A 20,292-nucleotide genomic window follows, 5' to 3' on the forward strand; every position below is an offset into this window, starting at 1 on the left:
ACATGCAGCTCTGCTCCGTATACTGAATACACACCTGGCTCTGCTCCATACACCTCATACACACCCCGCTCCGTACACCTCAAACACACCCGGCTCTGCTCCATACACCTCATACACACCCGGCTCCGCTCCGTACACCTCGTACACATGCAGCTCAGCTCCGTACACTTCATACACACCCGGCTCTGCTCCATACACCTCATACACACCTGGCTCCGCTCCACACATCATACACATGCAGCTCAGCTCCGTACACCTCATACACACCCGGCTCCGCTCCGTACACCTCATACACATGCAGCTCTGCTCCGTACACTGAATACACACCTGGCTCTGCTCCATACACCTCATACACACCCCGCTCCGTACACCTCATACACACCCGGCTCTGCTCCATACACCTCATACACACCCCGCTCCGTACACCTCATACACCCGGCTCCGCTCCGTACACCTCATACACACCCGGCTCTGCTCCATACACCTCATACACACCCGGCTCCGCTCCGTACACCTCGTACACATGCAGCTCAGCTCCGTACACTTCATACACACCCGGCTCTGCTCCATACACCTCATACACACCTGGCTCCACTCCACACATCATACACATGCAGCTCAGCTCCGTACACCTCATACACACCCGGCTCCGCTCCGTACACCTCATACACATGCAGCTCTGCTCCGTACACTGAATACACACCTGGCTCTGCTCCATACACCTCATACACACCCCGCTCCGTACACCTCATACACACCCGGCTCTGCTCCATACACCTCATACACACCCCGCTCCGTACACCTCATACACACCCGGCTCCGCTCCGTACACCTCATACACACCCGGCTCCGCTCCGTACACCTCATACACATGCAGCTCTGCTCCGTACACTGAATACACACCTGGCTCCGCTCCATACACCTCATACACACCCAGCTCCGTACACCTCATACACACCCGGCTCTGCTCCATACACCTCATACACACCCGGCTCCGCTCCGTACACCTCATACACACCTGGCTCCGCTCCACACATCATACACATGCAGCTCAGCTCCGTACACTTCATACACACCCGGCTCTGCTCCATACACCTCATACACACCTGGCTCCGCTCCACACATCATACACATGCAGCTCTGCTCCGTACACCTCGTACACACCCGGCTCCGCCCAATACACCTCATACACACACGGCTCCGCTCCGTACACCTCATACACACACGGCTCTGCTCCATACACCTCATACACACTCGGCTCTGCTCCGTACACCTCATACACACACGGCTCCACTCCGTACACCTCATACACACACGGCTCTGCTCCATACACCTCATACACACTCGGCTCTGCTCCGTACACCTCATACACACACGGCTCTGCTCCATACACCTCATACACACTCGGCTCTGCTCCGTACACCTCATACACACACGGCTCCGCTCCGTACACCTAATACACACACGGCTCTGCTCCATACACCTCATACACACACGGCTCCGCTCCGTACACCTCATACACACACGGCTCTGCTCCATACACCTCATACACACTCGGCTCTGCTCCGTACACCTCATACACACACGGCTCTGCTCCATACACCTCATACACACTCGGCTCTGCTCCGTACACCTCATACACACACGGCTCCGCTACATACACCTCATACACACATGGCTCTGCTCCATACACCTCATACACACTCGGCTCTGCTCCGTACACCTCATACACACACGGCTCTGCTCCATACACCTCATACACACTCGGCTCTGCTCCGTACACCTCATACACACATGGCTCTGCTCCATACACCTCATACACACTCGGCTCTGCTCCGTACACCTCATACACACACGGCTCTGCTACATACACCTCGCACACACACTTACCATGGCAACCAGCACAGCAGAGTCCTGCAATCCATGGAGGTCCCGATCATGTGACTTCTGACTCCTCCCCTCCTGTGACCTCATCACAGGTCCTGTTTGCACAAAGCAGCCAAGGTGCAGGGATGACCGGCTCGCTGATATTGCACACCGTGGGTTGTGAGCAGGGGCGCGCTAGTGACTGCAAGTGTCAGGGATTATGGAGAGTCGGCACCAGGTGTTCTGACCGCCGCTCTGCCGCCCCCTGTCTTTCAGTGACGACTGCCGCCTGAAGCAAAGGGCTCAACTTGCCCCATGATAGTGGCGCCCCTGCATTATACTCTCAGGCTGTCTGTGTCCTAGACATCTATGCCACATGTGAATAGAATTCTTGTGATCATGTATACATAACTTCATCTGTTCCTTTAATGTGTCTACATGATATAATTGTTTACCTGATTTGACATTACTTACTACCTTCTCTCCCGCTAGGATTGTACAATTATCACCTTTGAATTTTACAGTAAGTCCTTTGGTTGTCAGATGCTTTACGAATAACAATCCTCCTTCTAGTCCTGGAACATATAACACATCCTTTACTAGTAAATTAGAATTATGCCCAAATCTATCAGGACAGATTAGCATTCCTTGTCCAATATCTTCTGTGGTTATTTTACTCCCTTCTGTAAGATAAATTGCTTCCTTCTCATTTTCATCAAGTTCAGTAAAGAAGCTTTTATCGCTAGTCATGTGACTTGTTGCTCCTGAGTCAATAAACCAGCCAGATGATGACTCTATCAGTTACTTTAATTGTACCATTCCAGTGATCTGCATGTGGGTTAGAAATTGTGCTTTTTACTGTCTGTTTATTCTCCTTTTGGTGTCATTTTTGTTGTTCTGCTTTCCATACAGTACAGTCTTTCTTTAAATGTCCCTTTTTCATACATTTGAAACATTCTCTTGTTTCTGTATTATGCGGCTTCTTGTCTGTCACTTTAAGAGCATTTTCACTATCCCTTTCAGTGGAATCGTTTGCTTGCTCTTTCCTTTCCATGATATTCATCTATAAATCTGGTCTTTACAACTCTAGTGTAGTGTCTGCTTCAGGTCTTGTCTCTAGTGCATGTATCAGAGCAGTGTATGAATCTGGTAAACTGCACAATAATATTGCTTTCCTTAATGTCTCCACCGACTGATCTCAGCTGTGTTACCACCTCCATCATAGAGTTTATATGCTCCTGCATGTCTTACCTTGCATTTAATCTCATCTTGTAAAGTTTTCTTTGCAGGAATAGTTTGTGATTTAAGCTGGATCTTTCATGTAGCTTTCTCAATGCTTCCCACAATCCCTTTGCTGTATTCTCATTCCTTGTATGGAATAACTGATCATCCTCCACTAATAAGCTGATAGTAGCTCTTGATTGTTTGTTTTTCTTATTCCATGTCTGATTATTATCATAGAGTCTGTCTGTAGTACCTCCCATAAATCATCTTTAGACAATAACATCTCCACTTTGAACTTCCATAACTGATAGTTCTCATTGTTCAGCTTAGCTACTGTGAGTCTCAGCTCTGAACTGCTTCTCATCTTTAACTTATTTGTTTTACTTGTTTGGAGAGAATTGCTCTGAAGAATTCTTTTGCATTCACCAAAGTCTTTTTTGTTTTTTTGGCTTCTATGCTGGGCCCATAACCTGTTGCATAGTTTGGTTGCAGAAGAAACTCGTGAGAGTAGATTATATGGGGTAATTCAAGTTTTATCTACACAGAACATGAGGTACATGCATCATCTTCTTAATACAGCATAACAGGAAGTCTGAAGGACCTTTTACCAGAGAGAAAGTGAAACCAAAGTACAAGTATATGCATTAAATTCAACTAAGCATATAACAGTAACAACATCGCCATCTACTGTCAGAAAAGTGTAAACTACTCCTGCACACAAATAAGTCTGTATATCTGCCAATAGTTCTCCCGTGTTTGAAGGTTGCCTTTCCCAGACAGCATGTTTTGGCTCTTTCCAAAGATGCTCAATAGGATTTAGGTCAGGGCTCATAGAAGGCCACTTCAGAATAGTCCAATGTTTTCCTTTTAGCCATTCTTGGGTGTTTTTAGCTGTGTGTTTTTGGTCATTAGTCTGTTGCAAAACCCATGACCTGCGACTGAGACCAAGCTTTCTGATACTGGGCAGCACATTTCTCTCTTGAATCCCATGATAGTCTTGAGATTTCATTGTACCATGCACAGGTTCTAGACACCCTGTGCCAGGCGCAGCAAAGCAGCCCAGAACATAACAGAGCCTCCTCCATGTTTCACAGTAGGGACAGTGTTCTTTTCTTGATATGCTTTATTTTTCCATCTGTGAACATAGAGCTGATGTGCCTTGCCAGAAAGATCAATTTTTGTCTCATCTGTCCATAGGACATTCCCCCAGAAGCTTTGTGGCTTGTCAACATGTAGTTTGGCAAATTCCAGTCTGGCTTTTTTATGATTTTTTTTCAACAATGGTGTCCTCCTTGGTCGTCTGCCATGAAGTCCACTTTTGCTCCTACAACAACGGATGGTGCAATCTGAGAATGATGTTCCTTGAGCTTGAAGTTCACCTTTAATCTGTTTAGAAGTTTTTCTTGGCTCTTTTGTTACCATTCGTATTATCCGTCTCTTTGATTTGTCATAAATTTTCCTCTTGCAGCCACGTCCAGGGAGGTTAGCTACAGTCCCATGGATCTTAAATGTCTGAATAATATGTGCAACTGTAATCACAGGAACATCAAGCTGCTTGGAGATGGTCTTATAACTTTTACCTTTAACATGTCTGTCTATAATTTTCTTTCTAATCTCCTGAGACAACTTTTTCCTTCATTTCCTCTTGTCCATGTTGAGTGTAATGCACATCATGTCACCAAACAGCACAGCGAGTATCTGTAGCCCTATATACAGGCCCACTCACTGATTCCAAGATTGTAGACACCTGTGATGCTTGATAGTGGACACACCTTGATTTAACATGTCCATTTTGTCACATTATTTTTCAGGGGTACCATTAATCCTGGCCAGGCCTATTTCATGAGTTTTATTTTTAAATTCTGTGGAAGCATAGATGGAAAGCAATGTTTTATTTGTTCATTTTCACAGATTTTTTTTAATTTATTATTACTTTTGTAAGATTCATGTTATTTCTGTGACCATTGTGGGTTTTTCTGTCATTAAACGAGGGGTACCAACAATTTTGACCATGTGTGTACATTGTAGCAAATGACATGTTTACTGCATTACTCTTGTTTTTGTTTTACAGATTATTGGTGCATAGACGATCTGTACCGGGACTTGGTGAAGCAGTATGTAGATGTGGTTGACAAGCTACAAGGACGACGGCCAGACCCAGTAACTATTGAAGGCTGTTCCCACCTTAAACCAGATAACTATTTGCTTGCATGGCATACTCCATTTAATGAAAAAGGTGATTATAACGCTCTCTCAGCAATGTAAACTTGGCATCTTGTGCATGCGCACTGCACAGATGAAGATGAGATGAGTACATCTCGCTTTACTGCAAATAACCACATACTATTAGAGTTGGCTTGGAATGATGTATCCAGCCCCGTGATACGTCTACCAATTCAGAATTCTGGGGTAAAAATACTTAATGAATGAGGCCCCTATTATGTACGCGATGCTAAAATGCACTGATGCCATAAGATAGCTATTGCAATCAGTAAAACAATGCCCACCGCCTCCTGCAGAAGGTGGTGGCTCTGGGTGGGAATAGAGCTGGATTGACAAAGGCTTCAGTTCTACAAAAAGCTCTTCAGACTACTTCACAGAAGAATTTACTGGGTAAAAAAGGCAAAATAAACAATTGTAAGTACACCATTCTATATAATATGATGATTGCAATATGTTAAGAGAATAAAAACTTTGATGTAAATGTTTTTTAATACAGATTTGTATTGCAATGTAATCATTTTCTCTGTATGCTATAGGTTCTGGGTTTGGAGCTGCCACAAAAGCAATGTCCATTGGTATGAGATACTGGCAACCCGGTAGGCTGGAGACTCTAATTGAAGTCAGTATCGAATGTGGAAGGATGACACATAACCACCCAACAGGCAAGTTACTTAATACTATTGAAATTTCAACAGGGAATCTGAGAGAATATCTTAAAGGTAACCAGTCACTCGATTCATTTTGCCCGTTGGCTCTCTGTTTCTCCATTCATCCTGTGCACCTGAGTCTCAATGCAGCAGATGGGTTGACGCCTTTATACTGTGTGTGGGCTATCATATTGTGTGGGTGGCTGTAAGATACATCATAATATGTGGGGCAAACATACTGTGTGAGGGGGTGTCATCATGTTTGTGGGGGAACCATGGAAGCCATCATACTGTGTGTGGAAGCCTGTGGGGATATCATACTGAGTTTTGGGGAGCTCTGTAAACCATGATACATCTGAGTCTCATCAAAGCAGATGTGGTAATGTTACTATATTATGTCTGTTGTGTGGATCCTCAGTACACACACTGAACACACCAGAGCAGTGCAGCAAAGGGAAAGGTGGTTGTGGGCGAATTGTGAGGGTCCAATAAACTGTGCTGAGAGCTGAAGGGGACCTTAATACTGTTCGGGTGACTGAGAGTGGCAATGAGACTCTGTGGGGACTGGGGACTGTGAGCGCCGGTCGTAAAGTAAAAGCAGAGCACAGCGGTGACGTCACCGCTGTGCTGTGCTTTACGGCCGGCACTGACACAGTCAGTGCGGGAAGCTGACGGCGGGAGATGTGACAGACACCGGAATGTAAGTATGTACTGTTTTTTTTTTTTAACTTTTACAATGGTAACCAGGGTAAACATCGGGTTACTAAGCGCGGCCCTGCGCTTAGTAACCTGATGTTTACCCTGGTTACCCGGGGACTTCGGCATCGTTGGTCGCTGGAGAGCTGTCTGTGTGACAGCTCTCAAGCGACCACACAACGACTTACCAACGATCACGGCCAGGTCGTATCGCTGGTCGTGATCGTTGGTAAATCGTTTAGTGTAACGGTACCTTAAGTAATCTCCAAGTTACCTCAACAAGGATGAACAAACAATTTGTGCAACCTGTGAAGATGCACTGTGACAGCAAGCATCTTCTACTACAGACATCTAAATGGATGGATTATGATGAGCTATTGGACTGTAAAGGACCTATGTACTGTTCTTCGCTAGGGGCAATCTTCTCAATCTTCTGTCTTTTGTCCACCACCTCAACATATATGGCTATGGATGGTAACTGGTGGTAATCAGTGCGCTGTTTAATAACACACTGCACTGAAAAACTTTATATTTTTTACTACTATTCTTGAGTTTTCTGATTTTGTACTTTTAAGCCCTCTTGGTTCTGACCAGGCTATCTGACCACTATTGTGAGACTGCACCACCGAACAGCAGCTTATTCTACAGCTAAAACCCAGAGGCCACTGCTTAAGTCCAGATCCCTGACTGACAGGGTCTCGTTACACCCACCTCAAGAATTGCTCTGACTCAGAGTGTCAATACCACCTTGGTTGGCACTGTCGTGCCCCTAATACCCCAGCTGACAGAGCCACCAACATAGGCATTTTAATTATGTACTCCATCTCCTATGGTCACATCATGTCATCCGAGTACAAAGGCTGACTGTTCATTTCATCCAACAAATCAACAGGAAGAAGTTGTGAAATATGTTCAATAGCCCCAAGAGTGCTGTGGCTTAGGGAATAATTGATAGAACAGATTCAGGTATCATTGATGGAATTGAAAGTCTTTTATGTAAAAGATTATTATAGTGCAAAAACAGTTGCCTTTTTGAAAAGATAACTTGACTCCTTTTTTTCTTATCACATGCAGAAAATATAAGATGTACCTGCTGAATTGCTATGACTAGTTTTACTGTTTCATTGCATCGTAGGTATATAACTAAGAAAGAAATGCAAATGGTCCCTAAATGTCATACACATCACAAATGTTGTGACAATGTTTCTAAGATCTCTAAAACATCCAAATGTCCCATTGACATAGCGCCAAGTTAGTGATTTGTACAAATAAATATTAGTCTGCATCCTTACATGCTTTAGCTCAAACTGGATAGATGAATATGTGCATTATACCTGTGTCTACCTACAATGTCGGACTGGGGCGGCAAGGATCCACCAGTAACATTGATGCCGGGGGTCAAATCTTCTACTCTATATACATTTTACATTACCCTCATTCACAAATTAACTTATGCTTCCAAAAAATAATAAACTTGGTAATTTCTTGAATGAATTGTGAGGTGCTGCTTTTGTTTGTACCTAGTGAATCAAATGTACTACTTACTCACATATATAGCGCTATTAATTCCATTAATTCCACAGCGCTTTACAGACATCGGAACTGTCCCCATTGGGGCTCATAATCTACGTTCCCTTACAGTTTGTCTTTGAAGTATGGGAGGAATCCAGAGTACCCAGAGGAAACACGGCGAGAACATACAAACTCCTACTATGCCAAATATTGATCATGGGGGCTAAGTGGCTTACTTATGCCCAGGGGCCCTCCGGGGAATTCACCTCTTCTACAGTAGGCCAGTCTGAGCATGTATACCTATATACTGTATTTGTCATGGCACATTAGGTCAATAAGTGAATGCAAAGGAAATGTGTGTATATTTATTTTGTCATATCTTGTTGCTTGTTGACTCTTTGACTCCGTGTATTCCAACTTGTAGGATTTCTGGGTTCACTCTGCACTGCTCTGTTTGCCTCCTATGCAATACAAGGAAAGCCTTTGGTTCGGTGGGGTAGAGATATGCTTAAGGTAATCCCAATGGCTGAGGAATACTGTAAGAAAGCCATTCGTCATATGGCAGGTAAGGAAGTAACCAAAATTACTTTTTTTCTTGCAAAACGATTAGTAGTGTTTGTGGTTTGTTAAAAAATAAACTGATGCACATTAAGTAAGGCTCTGCTTATAATGGGGTTGGACATATACCCCAAATGTAAAGCCATAATTTATGCCATTGTTTGCATGCATTGTCATATATCATACAAATGCTCCTTTTCAGGGCCGGCTCTGGCGAAAGAGTCTCAGTGAGTCCTTTTAACACATACCATGATTAATGATGCACAGATATAGCAGAGAAATTTATATATAGTACAATGCCAAATATTTCACTTAATTCTAACATTCTTGCATTATATGAGTGATAGCTATTGTAGATTCTACAATAGCTCAGAAACCGTCAAATCCTCGCAACGCACAGTGCGTGCCCTGGAGGGATTCAAAAGTTTTAACTTTAAACCGAACAGTATGGTCCTCCATACAGTATTATGAGCACCACATAGTCCTCCATACAGTATTATGGGCACCACATAGTCCTCCAAAGAAAATTATGGGTACCACATAGTCCTCCATACAGAATTATTAAAACCACATAGTCCTCCATACAGTATTATGGGCACAAGTTAAATATGCTTATTTGCACATTTATTTAATCAGGACTTTACCAGGTGTGTTATTCTTAAAGAAAACATGGCATGATATTTTCATAAAAAAATGTAGTGGTTTATTGAATTGTCCACAGAAAAACCACATTGCAGCAAAACATAAAAATAGATTAAATAGTTAAGAACATATTGTACATTAGTTCCTATCAGCGTTTGTTCCTCATAGTTTCTGAGATGGAGTAGAAGTCATCTTTCTTTCATGGCGTGGAATCATGGCTACCAGTTGTTCCTTCCTTCTGTGACTTGTCTGACGTCCATGGAGAATGATGGTGAAGGCAGGAGGCTCCATGTGACCAACCCCCTCCCTCCTAAGAGACGTAATATATATATGTCCCACAGACCACGTGTTCTCTCTATAGGGTGTTAACTTATACTCTGAACTATATATACATAAAGAACTTTTGTAACGTCAGCGAAAAAAATGTGTTCAGTACAGAATTGAGAATAAGAATAATTCAATTAATAATTAATATTTAACAGCACAACACAGTCCTCCATACAGTATTATGGGCACCGCATAATCCTCCATATAGTATTATGGGCACCACATAGTCTTCCATACAGAATTATGGGCACCACATAGTCCTCCATACAGAATTATGGGCACCACATAGTCCTCCATACAGTATTATGGGCACCACATATAATTAGTGTTGAGCGATACCTTCCAATATTCAAAAGTATCGGTATCGGATTGGATCGGCCGATATCCAAAAAATATCGGATATCGCTGATACCCGATACCAATGCAAGTCAATGGGACACAAATATTGGAATGTAAATAAGCCCTTTCTGTCCTTCTATATGCTGTTCCGGAGGGGGGAAGAGTGTGGGCGGTGTGTGGGCGGACACTGTGAGTGTCTGTGTGTGCGGGCGGGGTCTGTGCGGGCCTGCCAGGGAGCTAATTCTATGCGGGGCTGTATGCGGGCTGCCCAGGCTCTATGCGGCGTGCCGGGGCTGTATGTGGGCGGCCCGGGCTCTATGCGGCGTGGGGGGGGTCTCTGTGTGGCGTGGGGTGGTCTCTGTGCGGCGTGGGGTGGTCTCTGTGCGGCGTGGGGTGGTCTCTGTGCGGCGTGGGGTGGTCTCTGTGCGGCGTGGGGGGGTCTCTGTGCGGTGTGGGGGGGTCTCTGTGCGGCGTGGGGGGGGTCTCTGTGCGGCGGGTTGGGGCTCTGTGCGGCATGCTGGGGCTCTGTGCGTGTGTGCAGGCATCGTCCAATGGGACTACAAGTCCCATCGGACGATGGCTGCTACACTGACAGTGATTGACACATTAGCCAATGATGGGACAGTAAGAGTCCCATCATCTGGCTAATGTGTTGAATGTAAAAAAAAAATACTCCATGCATACATACATACATACATACATGCTACATACATGCTACATGCATACTACATGCTACATACATGCTACATACATGCTACATACATACTACATGCTACATACATGCTACATACATGCTACATACACACTACATACATGCTACATACATACATGCTACATACATACATACATACATACATACATACTACATACATACTGCATACATACTACATACATACATGACATACATACATACATGACATACACATAGACATACAGTACATTAAACATAGATTACAGACTCACCATTACTTGTCATTTTGATCCCCGAAGCCAGTGTCAACCTGTAAAAAATATGAAAAAAACAAACAACCAATATACTCCCTGTCCGCAGAAATCCACAAGTGTCCCACGACGATCTCCCGTGGAGAACGGCAGCAACAGCTGTTGCAACCGCTCTCCAGCGGCTCCAGAAACACAATGACAGAAGGAAGGTATTGTAACAAAACACTCCGGGATCGCCTTTGCTGGGGTCAAAGGTCACGTGGTTTGTGCATTAAACTCTGAGGCGACAGCAGGTTTCCAAGTAGACTGACCTCAGGTCAGGTTTAATAAAGTGAAAGCAAATACAGAAAACAAAACATAAAAATAAATCCTTGCCTGTCCGGCGCTAACTATACAAATACGTTCCTATCTAACAACTGGGGGGGCTTCTCCCTCCCAGCTAACATTACATAGATCACGAGCCCAGCTCTCACTCACGGTTGTCTCACACAGACAGGCATTCTGTGTGCCCCAGGCTGACACCTGAAACCTCCAGCTGGTCAGCCTTTATTCCTGCACTTATTAACCCCTCGGTACCCTGAAGATACTGAGCGGCTTAATTCACATAGGACAAATACCTGGGCGAGATATACCTGCCCCCGACTACCAGACCGACATGACTCTTACATATCCTCCCCCCCTGCTCAGACCACTCAGGTCGAGCAAGAATACTCTCGAAACAGTGTACTCGGGACAGGGCATCAGCGTTCCCCATCTGCACCCAGAGGCGGTGCTCCACCGTGAACGAGTAAGCCTGCAGAGCAAGGAACCACCGGGTTACCCGACTATTACGGTCCTTGTGGAGATGCATCCACTTGAGAGGGGCATGGTCCGTGACCAGCCTAAACTTCCTACCTGCCAGGTAATATTTGAGGGAGTCGAGAGCCCATTTGATGGCTAGGCACTCTTTTTCAATCACGGCATACCTCTGCTCATGTACATTCAGTTTCCGACTGAGGTAGAGGACCGGGTGTTCGACTCCGTCCCTTACCTGGGAAAGTACAGCTCCGATACCAGTATCAGAAGCATCCGTTTGCACCACAAACTCGCTGCTGAAATCAGGAGTCACTAGTACGGGCTGAGAGCACAAAGCCCGTTTCAGACTGTGGAAGGCCTCTTCAGCCGCTGAGGTCCATTTTACCATGACGGAATCCTTCCCTTTGGTAAGATCCGTCAAGGGGGTAGCCATGGCCGCAAAGTTGGGTATGAACCGGCGATAATAGCCGGCAATGCCCAGGAAAGCTTGAACTTGTTTCTTGTTCACTGGTTGCGGCCAGCCCTGAATTGCCTGTATTTTGTCGATCTGGGGTTTAACCACTCCTCTGCCAATCACGTAGCCCAAGTATCGGGCTTCTTCAAGGCCGATGTGACATTTCTTAGGATTCGCCGTTAAGCCTGCGTCTCTCAGGTCATCAATCACCACCTGTACCTTCCGGAGGTGAGCTTCCCAGTCCACGCTGTAAATTATGATGTCGTCTAGGTAGGCAGAGGCGTACTGCCTGTGGGGCCTCAAGACTCGATCCATCAATCTCTGGAACGTTGCTGGGGCTCCGTGAAGTCCAAACGGCATGTAGATATACTGGAACAGCCCTTCCGGTGTAGCAAATGCCGTCTTCTCTCTGGCCGCCTCGGCCAGAGGGATCTGCCAGTGCCCCTTTGTTAGATCCAGGGTCGTAATATATCGGGCTTTACCCAGCCGATCGATCAACTCATCGACCCGGGGCATAGGGTAGGCATCAAATTTAGAAACCGCATTCAGTTTCCGAAAGTCATTACAAAACCGTATGGAGCCATCCGGCTTAGGTATCAACACGATTGGACTGGACCAGGTGCTGTGCGACTCTTCAATAACTCCTAAGTCCAACATGGCCTTCACCTCCCGGGAGACGGTTTCACGGCGTGCTTCCGGAATCCGGTACGGCTTCACATGAACTGTGACACCAGGCTCTGTGACAATCTCATGTTTCACTAGCCTAGTCTGGCCAGGTTTTTCCGAGAAAAACTGTTGGTTCTGTAACAAAAACTGCTTAACCTCAGATTTTTGTCGTTCAGAGAGAGTCTCGGCAATCTGTACCTCCGGTATGGTAGGTGAGCAAACCGGACGGGGCAGATCCGCTGTTAGGGCAGCGCGGTCTTTCCAGGGTTTTATCAGATTCACATGATAAATCTGCTCTGGTTTTCTCTTACCAGGCTGGTGCACTTTATAGTTCACTTCTCCAACTTGTTCCATGACCTCAAAGGGGCCCTGCCATTTTGCCAGAAATTTACTATCCACCGTAGGGATTAGGATCAACACCCTATCCCCGGGTGCAAACGTACGGACCTTGGCGCCTCTATCATAACTTTGCCTCTGGGCTCCCTGGGCCTGTAACATATGTTCCCTAACAAGGGGCATGACAGCAGCAATCCGGTCCTGCATTTGCGTTACATGGTCTATCACCGTTTTAAAGGGAGTGACTTGACCTTCCCAGGTTTCTTTTGCGACGTCCAACAGTCCACGGGGACGACGGGCATATAATAGCTCGAAAGGCGAGAATCCTGTGGAAGACTGGGGAACTTCCCTAATGGCAAACAGCAAATAGGGTAACAAGTAATCCCAGTTCTTCCCATCTTTGTCTATCGCCTTCCGGAGCATCTGTTTTAAGGTTTTATTGAACCGCTCAACCAGGCCATCTGTTTGAGGGTGATAGACTGACGTACGCAACTGGTCTATTTGTAAGAGCCTGCAGAGCTCCTTCATCACCCTTGACATAAAGGGAGTCCCCTGGTCGGTGAGTATCTGTTTTGGAATTCCCACCCGACTAAACACTTGTACCAACTCTTTGGCGATCGTTTTGGTAGCAGTGTTACGCAAAGGGATGGCTTCGGGGTAACGAGTGGCATAGTCCATGATGACGAGGATATGTTGATGCCCACGTGCGGACCGGGGAAGGGGCCCAACCAAATCCATCCCAATTCTCTCAAACGGGACCCCAATAATAGGGAGGGGTACCAAAGGGCTACAGAACCGAGGTTTAGGTGCCAAGATTTGGCACTCTGGACAGGACTCACAATAGTTACGCACATCATTGTGTATTCCGGGCCACACAAAACAATGCAATATCCTTTCTGTGGTTTTTTGTACCCCCAGATGTCCCCCCATTATATGTCCGTGGGCCAGGTCCAGTACCTTCCGCCGATAAGGTTTGGGTACCACTAACTGTTGCACAGTGTCTTCCCCTTTTTTTTCTACCTGGTAGAGTAAATCATTCTCAAGAACCATGTACGGGTACGCTAGCCTAGTGTCAGGTTCTACGGGTACGCTATCTATCACTTTTACATTTTTCCTAGCCTGAGTCAGGGTAGGATCTTTCATTTGTTCGCTGTGGAAGTCATCCAACTGAACTCCCAAATCGGGTAGGCAGGGTGCGGGATGGCGGTCTGCCTCCGCCTCTCGCTGAGTTTCCTCAGTTTCCTCAGTTTCCCCCGCCATAACTGAGAAGGGGAACTGAAGGTTAGATTCAATAACCTCCCCAGCAACATCTTCCTGTGGGGTCTCGTCTAGGAACTCGGGACCTCCAGATGGCATGGGGGAAGATTCACGGTTACAGTTACCGTGAAGGAGCAACTGATTCTCCCACAACTGCCAGAAATGAGGAAAATCCCTGCCCAGGATTATATCATGTAACAATGCGGGAACGAGTCCCACTTTGTGTTGCACAGACCCATAGGGAGTGGAGATACATATGACCGCTGTAGGATATGAGCAGGTGTCACCATGCACACACGTTACAGAAAATGTATCAGACGGACCAGATGGAAGTGCCACCAGACTGGCTTTCACCAGAGTCACCACACTTCCAGAGTCTAGCAATGCCACAACATTTTTCCCATCTACAGACAATTCACGCAGGTGTTTCGCTGTATCATTTTGACCCGCATTCACACTTACTAGCCGTGTAACCAAAGACATGCGTTTCTTAGAGTCCGTAACGTCGCACTGCATGGGTTCAGTGGTAACAGGACAGTTCGCAGAAACATGGCCCTTCTCATGGCAACGGAAACACCTAACAGGCCCCCTATTGAAACCAGAGTCCGACACCCTTGATCTCGGGGTGCGAGCAGTCCCGTGTTCCTCCCCCATAGTTTTTGGCAATTTTCCTTCCCCCGCAGTCCCTGGAACAGTCTTACCGGTTCCACGAGGAGGAGGTACAGTTCGGTTAGTAGCGGTATCATCAGGAAGTCCTTCCGCCACGGAATAACGCTCCACCAAGTCCACCAATTGATCCGCTGTCGCGGGATTTCCTTGGCTCACCCACTTTTTCAGCGCCGGTGGTAGTACTCTCAGGTACTTGTCCAGAACGATCCGCTGGATTATCTCCGGAGTTGTCAGTACCTCGGGTTGCAGCCATTTCTTTATCAAGTAGATCAGGTCGAACATCTGCGATCGCGGCGGTTTATCTGGCTGATAGGTCCACTGATGTACCCTCTGTGCACGGACAGCCGTCGTCACACCCAGCCGGGCCAGGACCTCAGCTTTCAGCCTCTCAAAGTCCTGAGCGACTTCCGGGTCCAAGTCATGGTAAGCTTTTTGGGCCTCACCGGAGAGAAACGGAGCAATTAGATCGGCCCATCGTTCCTTCGGCCACTTCTCTCTCAACGCTGTCCGCTCAAACGTTGTCAGGTACGCCTCGACGTCATCTTCTGCGGTCAGCTTTTGCCAGTACCGACTCACATGGATTCTCCTGGACTCTGCTTCCGGGTTAGCCTCAGGCATGCTCACCAAGCGCTGCGCCACCTGTTGGAGAAGCTGGCGGTCTGCAGTCGTCACGTCCACCAACTCCTTCAGCTGTGCGGCCATCAAGCGGTTAACTTCCTGCTGTACGGCAGCGGACTGTACTAGGGCTTTCACCACGTCTTCCATACTGTCGCCTGTGCCACGGAGTGCCCGCGTTCTCCACCACAATGTAACAAAACACTCCGGGATCGCCTTTGCTGGGGTCAAAGGTCACGTGGTTTGTGCATTAAACTCTGAGGCGACAGCAGGTTTCCAAGTAGACTGACCTCAGGTCAGGTTTAATAAAGTGAAAGCAAATACAGAAAACAAAACATAAAAATAAATCCTTGCCTGTCCGGCGCTAACTATACAAATACGTTCCTATCTAACAACTGGGGGGGCTTCTCCCTCCCAGCTAACATTACATAGATCACGAGCCCAGCTCTCACTCACGGTTGTCTCACACAGACAGGCATTCTGTGTGCCCCAGGCTGACACCTGAAACCTCCAGCTGGTCAGCCTTTATTCCTGCACTTATTAACCCCTCGGTATCCTGAAGATACTGAGCGGCTTAATTCACATAGGACAAATACCTGGGCGAGATATACCTGCCCCCGACTACCAGACCGACATGACTCTTACAGTATCCTTCTGCATTGTATTCCTCCGCCGTTGTAAAAAAAAAGTCCCTAGTCTCACTTTATGGCATTGCTGGGTGAGAAATTTTCCCAGGCAGCAATTGCCATAAAGTGAGACTTTGTCCTAAGGTAACCTCTCAGTGATGCACTGCAGGAACCATTGTCTCCTGTCAGTGTGTCAATGAGGGTCCTATAGAGCAGTGACATCACCCGATGTCACTGTTCTATAGGGGAGATCGTCGTGGGACACTCGTTATTAATTGGACTTCGGCGGACAGGTAGTATGCGGTTTATTATTTTACGTTTTTTGCAGGCGCTGAAGTATGGTAAGTATGGTGAAATGAAGAATATTAAAATACTTTTTCCAATGTGTGTGTGTTTTATTAACCCTTTCATACTATAATAATAATAATTTTTATTTATATAGCGCCAACATATTCCGCAGCGCTTTACAACTTATAGAGGGGACTTGTACAGACAATAGACATTACAGCATAACAGAAATCACAGTTCAAAACAGATACCAGTAGGAATGAGGGCCCTGCTCTCAAGCTTACAAACTATGAGGAAAAGGGGAGACACGAGAGGTGGATGGTAACAATTGCTTTAGTTATTTGGACCAGCCATAGTGTAAGGCTCGGATGTTCATGTAAAGCTGCATGAACCAGTTAACTGCCTAAGTATGTAGCAGTACAGACACAGAGGGCTATTAACTGCATAAAGTGTATGAGAACACGATGCAAGGAACCTGATTATGTGTTTTGGGTTTTTTTTTCTATTTTTAATAGGCCACACAGGGATAGTTAGGTTAATGCGTTGAGGCGGTAGGCCAGTCTGAACAAATGCGTTTTTAGGGCACGCTTAAAACTGTGGGGATTGGGGATTAATCGTATTAACCTAGGTAGTGCATTCCAAAGAATCGGCGCAGCACGTGTAAAGTCTTGGAGACGGAAGTGGGAGGTTCTGATTATTGAGGATGCTAACCTGAGGTCATTAGCGGAGCGGAGGGCACGGGTAGGGTGGTAGACTGAGACCAGAGAGGAGATGTAGGGTGGTGCTGAGCCATGGAGTGCTTTGTGGATGAGGGTAGTAGTTTTGTACTGGATTCTGGAGTGGATGGGTAGCCAGTGTAATGACTGGCACAAGGTAGAGGCATCGGTGTAACGGTTGGTGAGGAATATGATCCTGGCAGCAGCATTCAGGACAGATTGGAGCGGGGAGAGTTTGGTAGGAGGGAGGCCGATTAGTAGAGAGTTACAATAGTCCAGACGGGAATGAATAAGAGAAACAGTAAGAGTTTTTGCAGAGTCGAAAGTAAGAAAAGGGCGAATTCTAGAAATGTTTTTGAGATGCAGATAAGAAGAGCGAGCCAGTGATCGGATGTGGGGGGTGAATGAAAGCTCGGAATCAAGGATGACCCCAAGGCAGCGGGCATGTTGCTTTGGAGTAATGATTGAACCGCCCACGGAGATGGCAATGTCAGGCAAAGGTAGGTTAGTAGAGGGAGAGAACACGAGGAGTTCAGTTTTTGACAGGTTCAGTTTCAGATAGAGGGAGGACATGATGTTAGAGACAGCGGTAAGACAATCACTGGTGTTTTCTGAGAAGGTCGGCGTGAAAGCAGGAGAAGAGGTGTATAATTGGGTGTCATCAGCATAGAGATGGTACTGGATTACTATTGGATTAATAACGGGTAGGCGTCTTATTGACGCCTCTCCGTTATTAACCCGGCTTAATGTCACCTTACAATAGCAAGGTGACATTAACCCCTTATTACCCCATATCCCACCGCTACACGGGAGTGATAAAAGAGGGGCTAAGTGCCGGAATTGGCGCATCTTACAGATTCGCCATTTCCGGGGCGGCTGCGGACTGGTATTTGTAGCCGGGGGGGCCAATATCCATGGCCCCTCTCTAGGCTATGAATATCAGCCCGCAGCTGTCTGCGTAGCCTTTCTGGCTATAAAATATAGGGGGACCCCATGTCATTTTTTTGGGGGGTCCCCCTATTTTAATAGCCAGTAAAGGCTACGCAGACAGCTGTGGGCTGATATTCATAGCAGGCTACAAATATTGGCCCCCGGCCATCGCCTTTCACCCTCTGGCGCAGAAAATTGCATGGGAGCCCATGCCATTTTTTCTTGTTTTTTTTAAATTCAACGCTCATAAAGGCCTGTTTCACACTTGCGTCGGTACGGGTCCGTCGCTATGCGTCGGGCCGACGTACCGACGCACGTGAAATTTGTGCACGACGTGGGCAGCGAATGCAGTTTTTCAACGGGTGATGTCACTGCTCTATAGGACCCTCAGTGACACACTGACAGGAGACAATGGCTCCTGCAGTGCATCACTGAGAGGTTACCTTAGGACAAAGTCTCACTTTATGGCAATTGCTGCCTGGGAAAATTTCTCACCCAGCAATGCCATAAAGTGAGACTAGGGACTTTTTTTTACAGCGGCGGAGGAATACAATGCGGAAGGATACCTTCCTCCCGTCATTGTGTTCCTGGAGCCCCTGGAGTGCGGTTGCAACAGCTGTTGCTGCCGTTCTCCACGGGAGATCGTCGTGGGACACTCGTGGATTTCTGCGGACAGGGAGTATATTGGTTGTTTGTTTTTTTCATATTTTTTACAGATAACACTGGCTTCGGGGATCAAAATGACAATGGTGAGTCTGTAATCTATGTTTAACCCCTTCACCCCCAAGGGTGGTTTGCACGTTAATGACCGGGCCAATTTTTACAATTCTGACCACTGTCCCTTTATGAGGTTATAACTCTGGAACGCTTCAACGGATCTTGGCGATTCTGACACTGTTTTCTCGTGACATATTGTACTTCATGATAGTGGTAAAATTTCTTCGATATAAGTTGCGTTTATTTGTGAAAAAAACGAATATTTGGCGAAAATTTTGAAAATTTTGCAATTTTCCAACTTTTAATTTTTATGCCCTTAAATCACAGACATATGTCACGCAAAAAATTTTTTTTTGTGACGGAGTTATAAGGGTTAAAAGTTGACCAGCAATTTCTCATTTTTACAACACCATTTTTTTTTAGGGACCACATCTCATTTGAAGTCATTTTGAGGGGTCTATATGATAGAAAATACCCAAGTGTGACACCATTCTAAAAACTGCACCCCTCAAGGTACTCAAAACCACTTTCAAGAAGTTTATTAACCCTTCAGGTGTTTCACAGGAATTTTTGGAATGTTTAAATAAAAATGAACATTTAACTTTTTTTCACACAAAATTTATTTCAGATCCAATTTGTTTTATTTTACCAAGGGTAACAGGAGAAAATAGACCCCAAAATTTGTTGTACAATTTGTCCTGAGTATGCTGATACCCCATATGTGGGGGTAATCCACTGTTTGGGCGCATGGCAGAGCTCGGAAGGAAAGGAGCGCCATTTGACTTTTCAATGCAAAATTGACTGGAATTGAGATGGGACGCCATGTTGCATTTGGAGAGCCCCTGATGTGCCTAAACATTGAAACCCCCCACAAGTGACACCATTTTGGAAAGTAGACCCCCTAAGGAACTTATCTAGATGTGTGGTGAGCACTTTGACCCAACAAGTGCTTCACAGAAGTTTATAATGCAGAGCCGTAAAAATAAAAAATCATATTTTTTCACAAAAATGATCTTTTCGCCCCCAATTTTTTATTTTCCCAAGGGTAAGAGAAGAAATTGGACCCCAAAAATTGTTGTGCAATTTGTCCTGAGTACGCTGATACCCCATATGTGGGTGTAAACCATTGTTTGGGCGCAGGGCAGAGCTCGGAAGGGAAGGAGCGCCATTTGACTTTTCAATGCAAAATTGACTGGAATTGAGATGGGACGTCATGTTGCGTTTGGAGAGCTCCTGATGTGCCTAAA

The 20,292-nt window shown here is 46.0% G+C and overlaps 1 protein-coding gene across 1 annotated transcript in view; it reads left to right on the plus strand.

The window, feature by feature from the left end:
* Positions 1–20,292, plus strand: part of ADPRHL1 (ADP-ribosylhydrolase like 1) — a 102,861-nt gene that overhangs the window by 24,513 nt on the left and 58,056 nt on the right. Inside the window, exons 2-4 of the mRNA XM_077296952.1 lie at positions 5,162–5,326; positions 5,850–5,975; positions 8,593–8,733. Coding sequence (XP_077153067.1) covers positions 5,162–5,326; positions 5,850–5,975; positions 8,593–8,733 — 432 coding nt within the window. The remainder of the gene's footprint in view (positions 1–5,161; positions 5,327–5,849; positions 5,976–8,592; positions 8,734–20,292) is intronic.

The sequence above is a fragment of the Ranitomeya variabilis genome, chromosome 3 (genome assembly GCF_051348905.1).
Source record: "Ranitomeya variabilis isolate aRanVar5 chromosome 3, aRanVar5.hap1, whole genome shotgun sequence".
In the NCBI taxonomy this organism is placed as follows: domain Eukaryota; kingdom Metazoa; phylum Chordata; class Amphibia; order Anura; family Dendrobatidae; genus Ranitomeya; species Ranitomeya variabilis.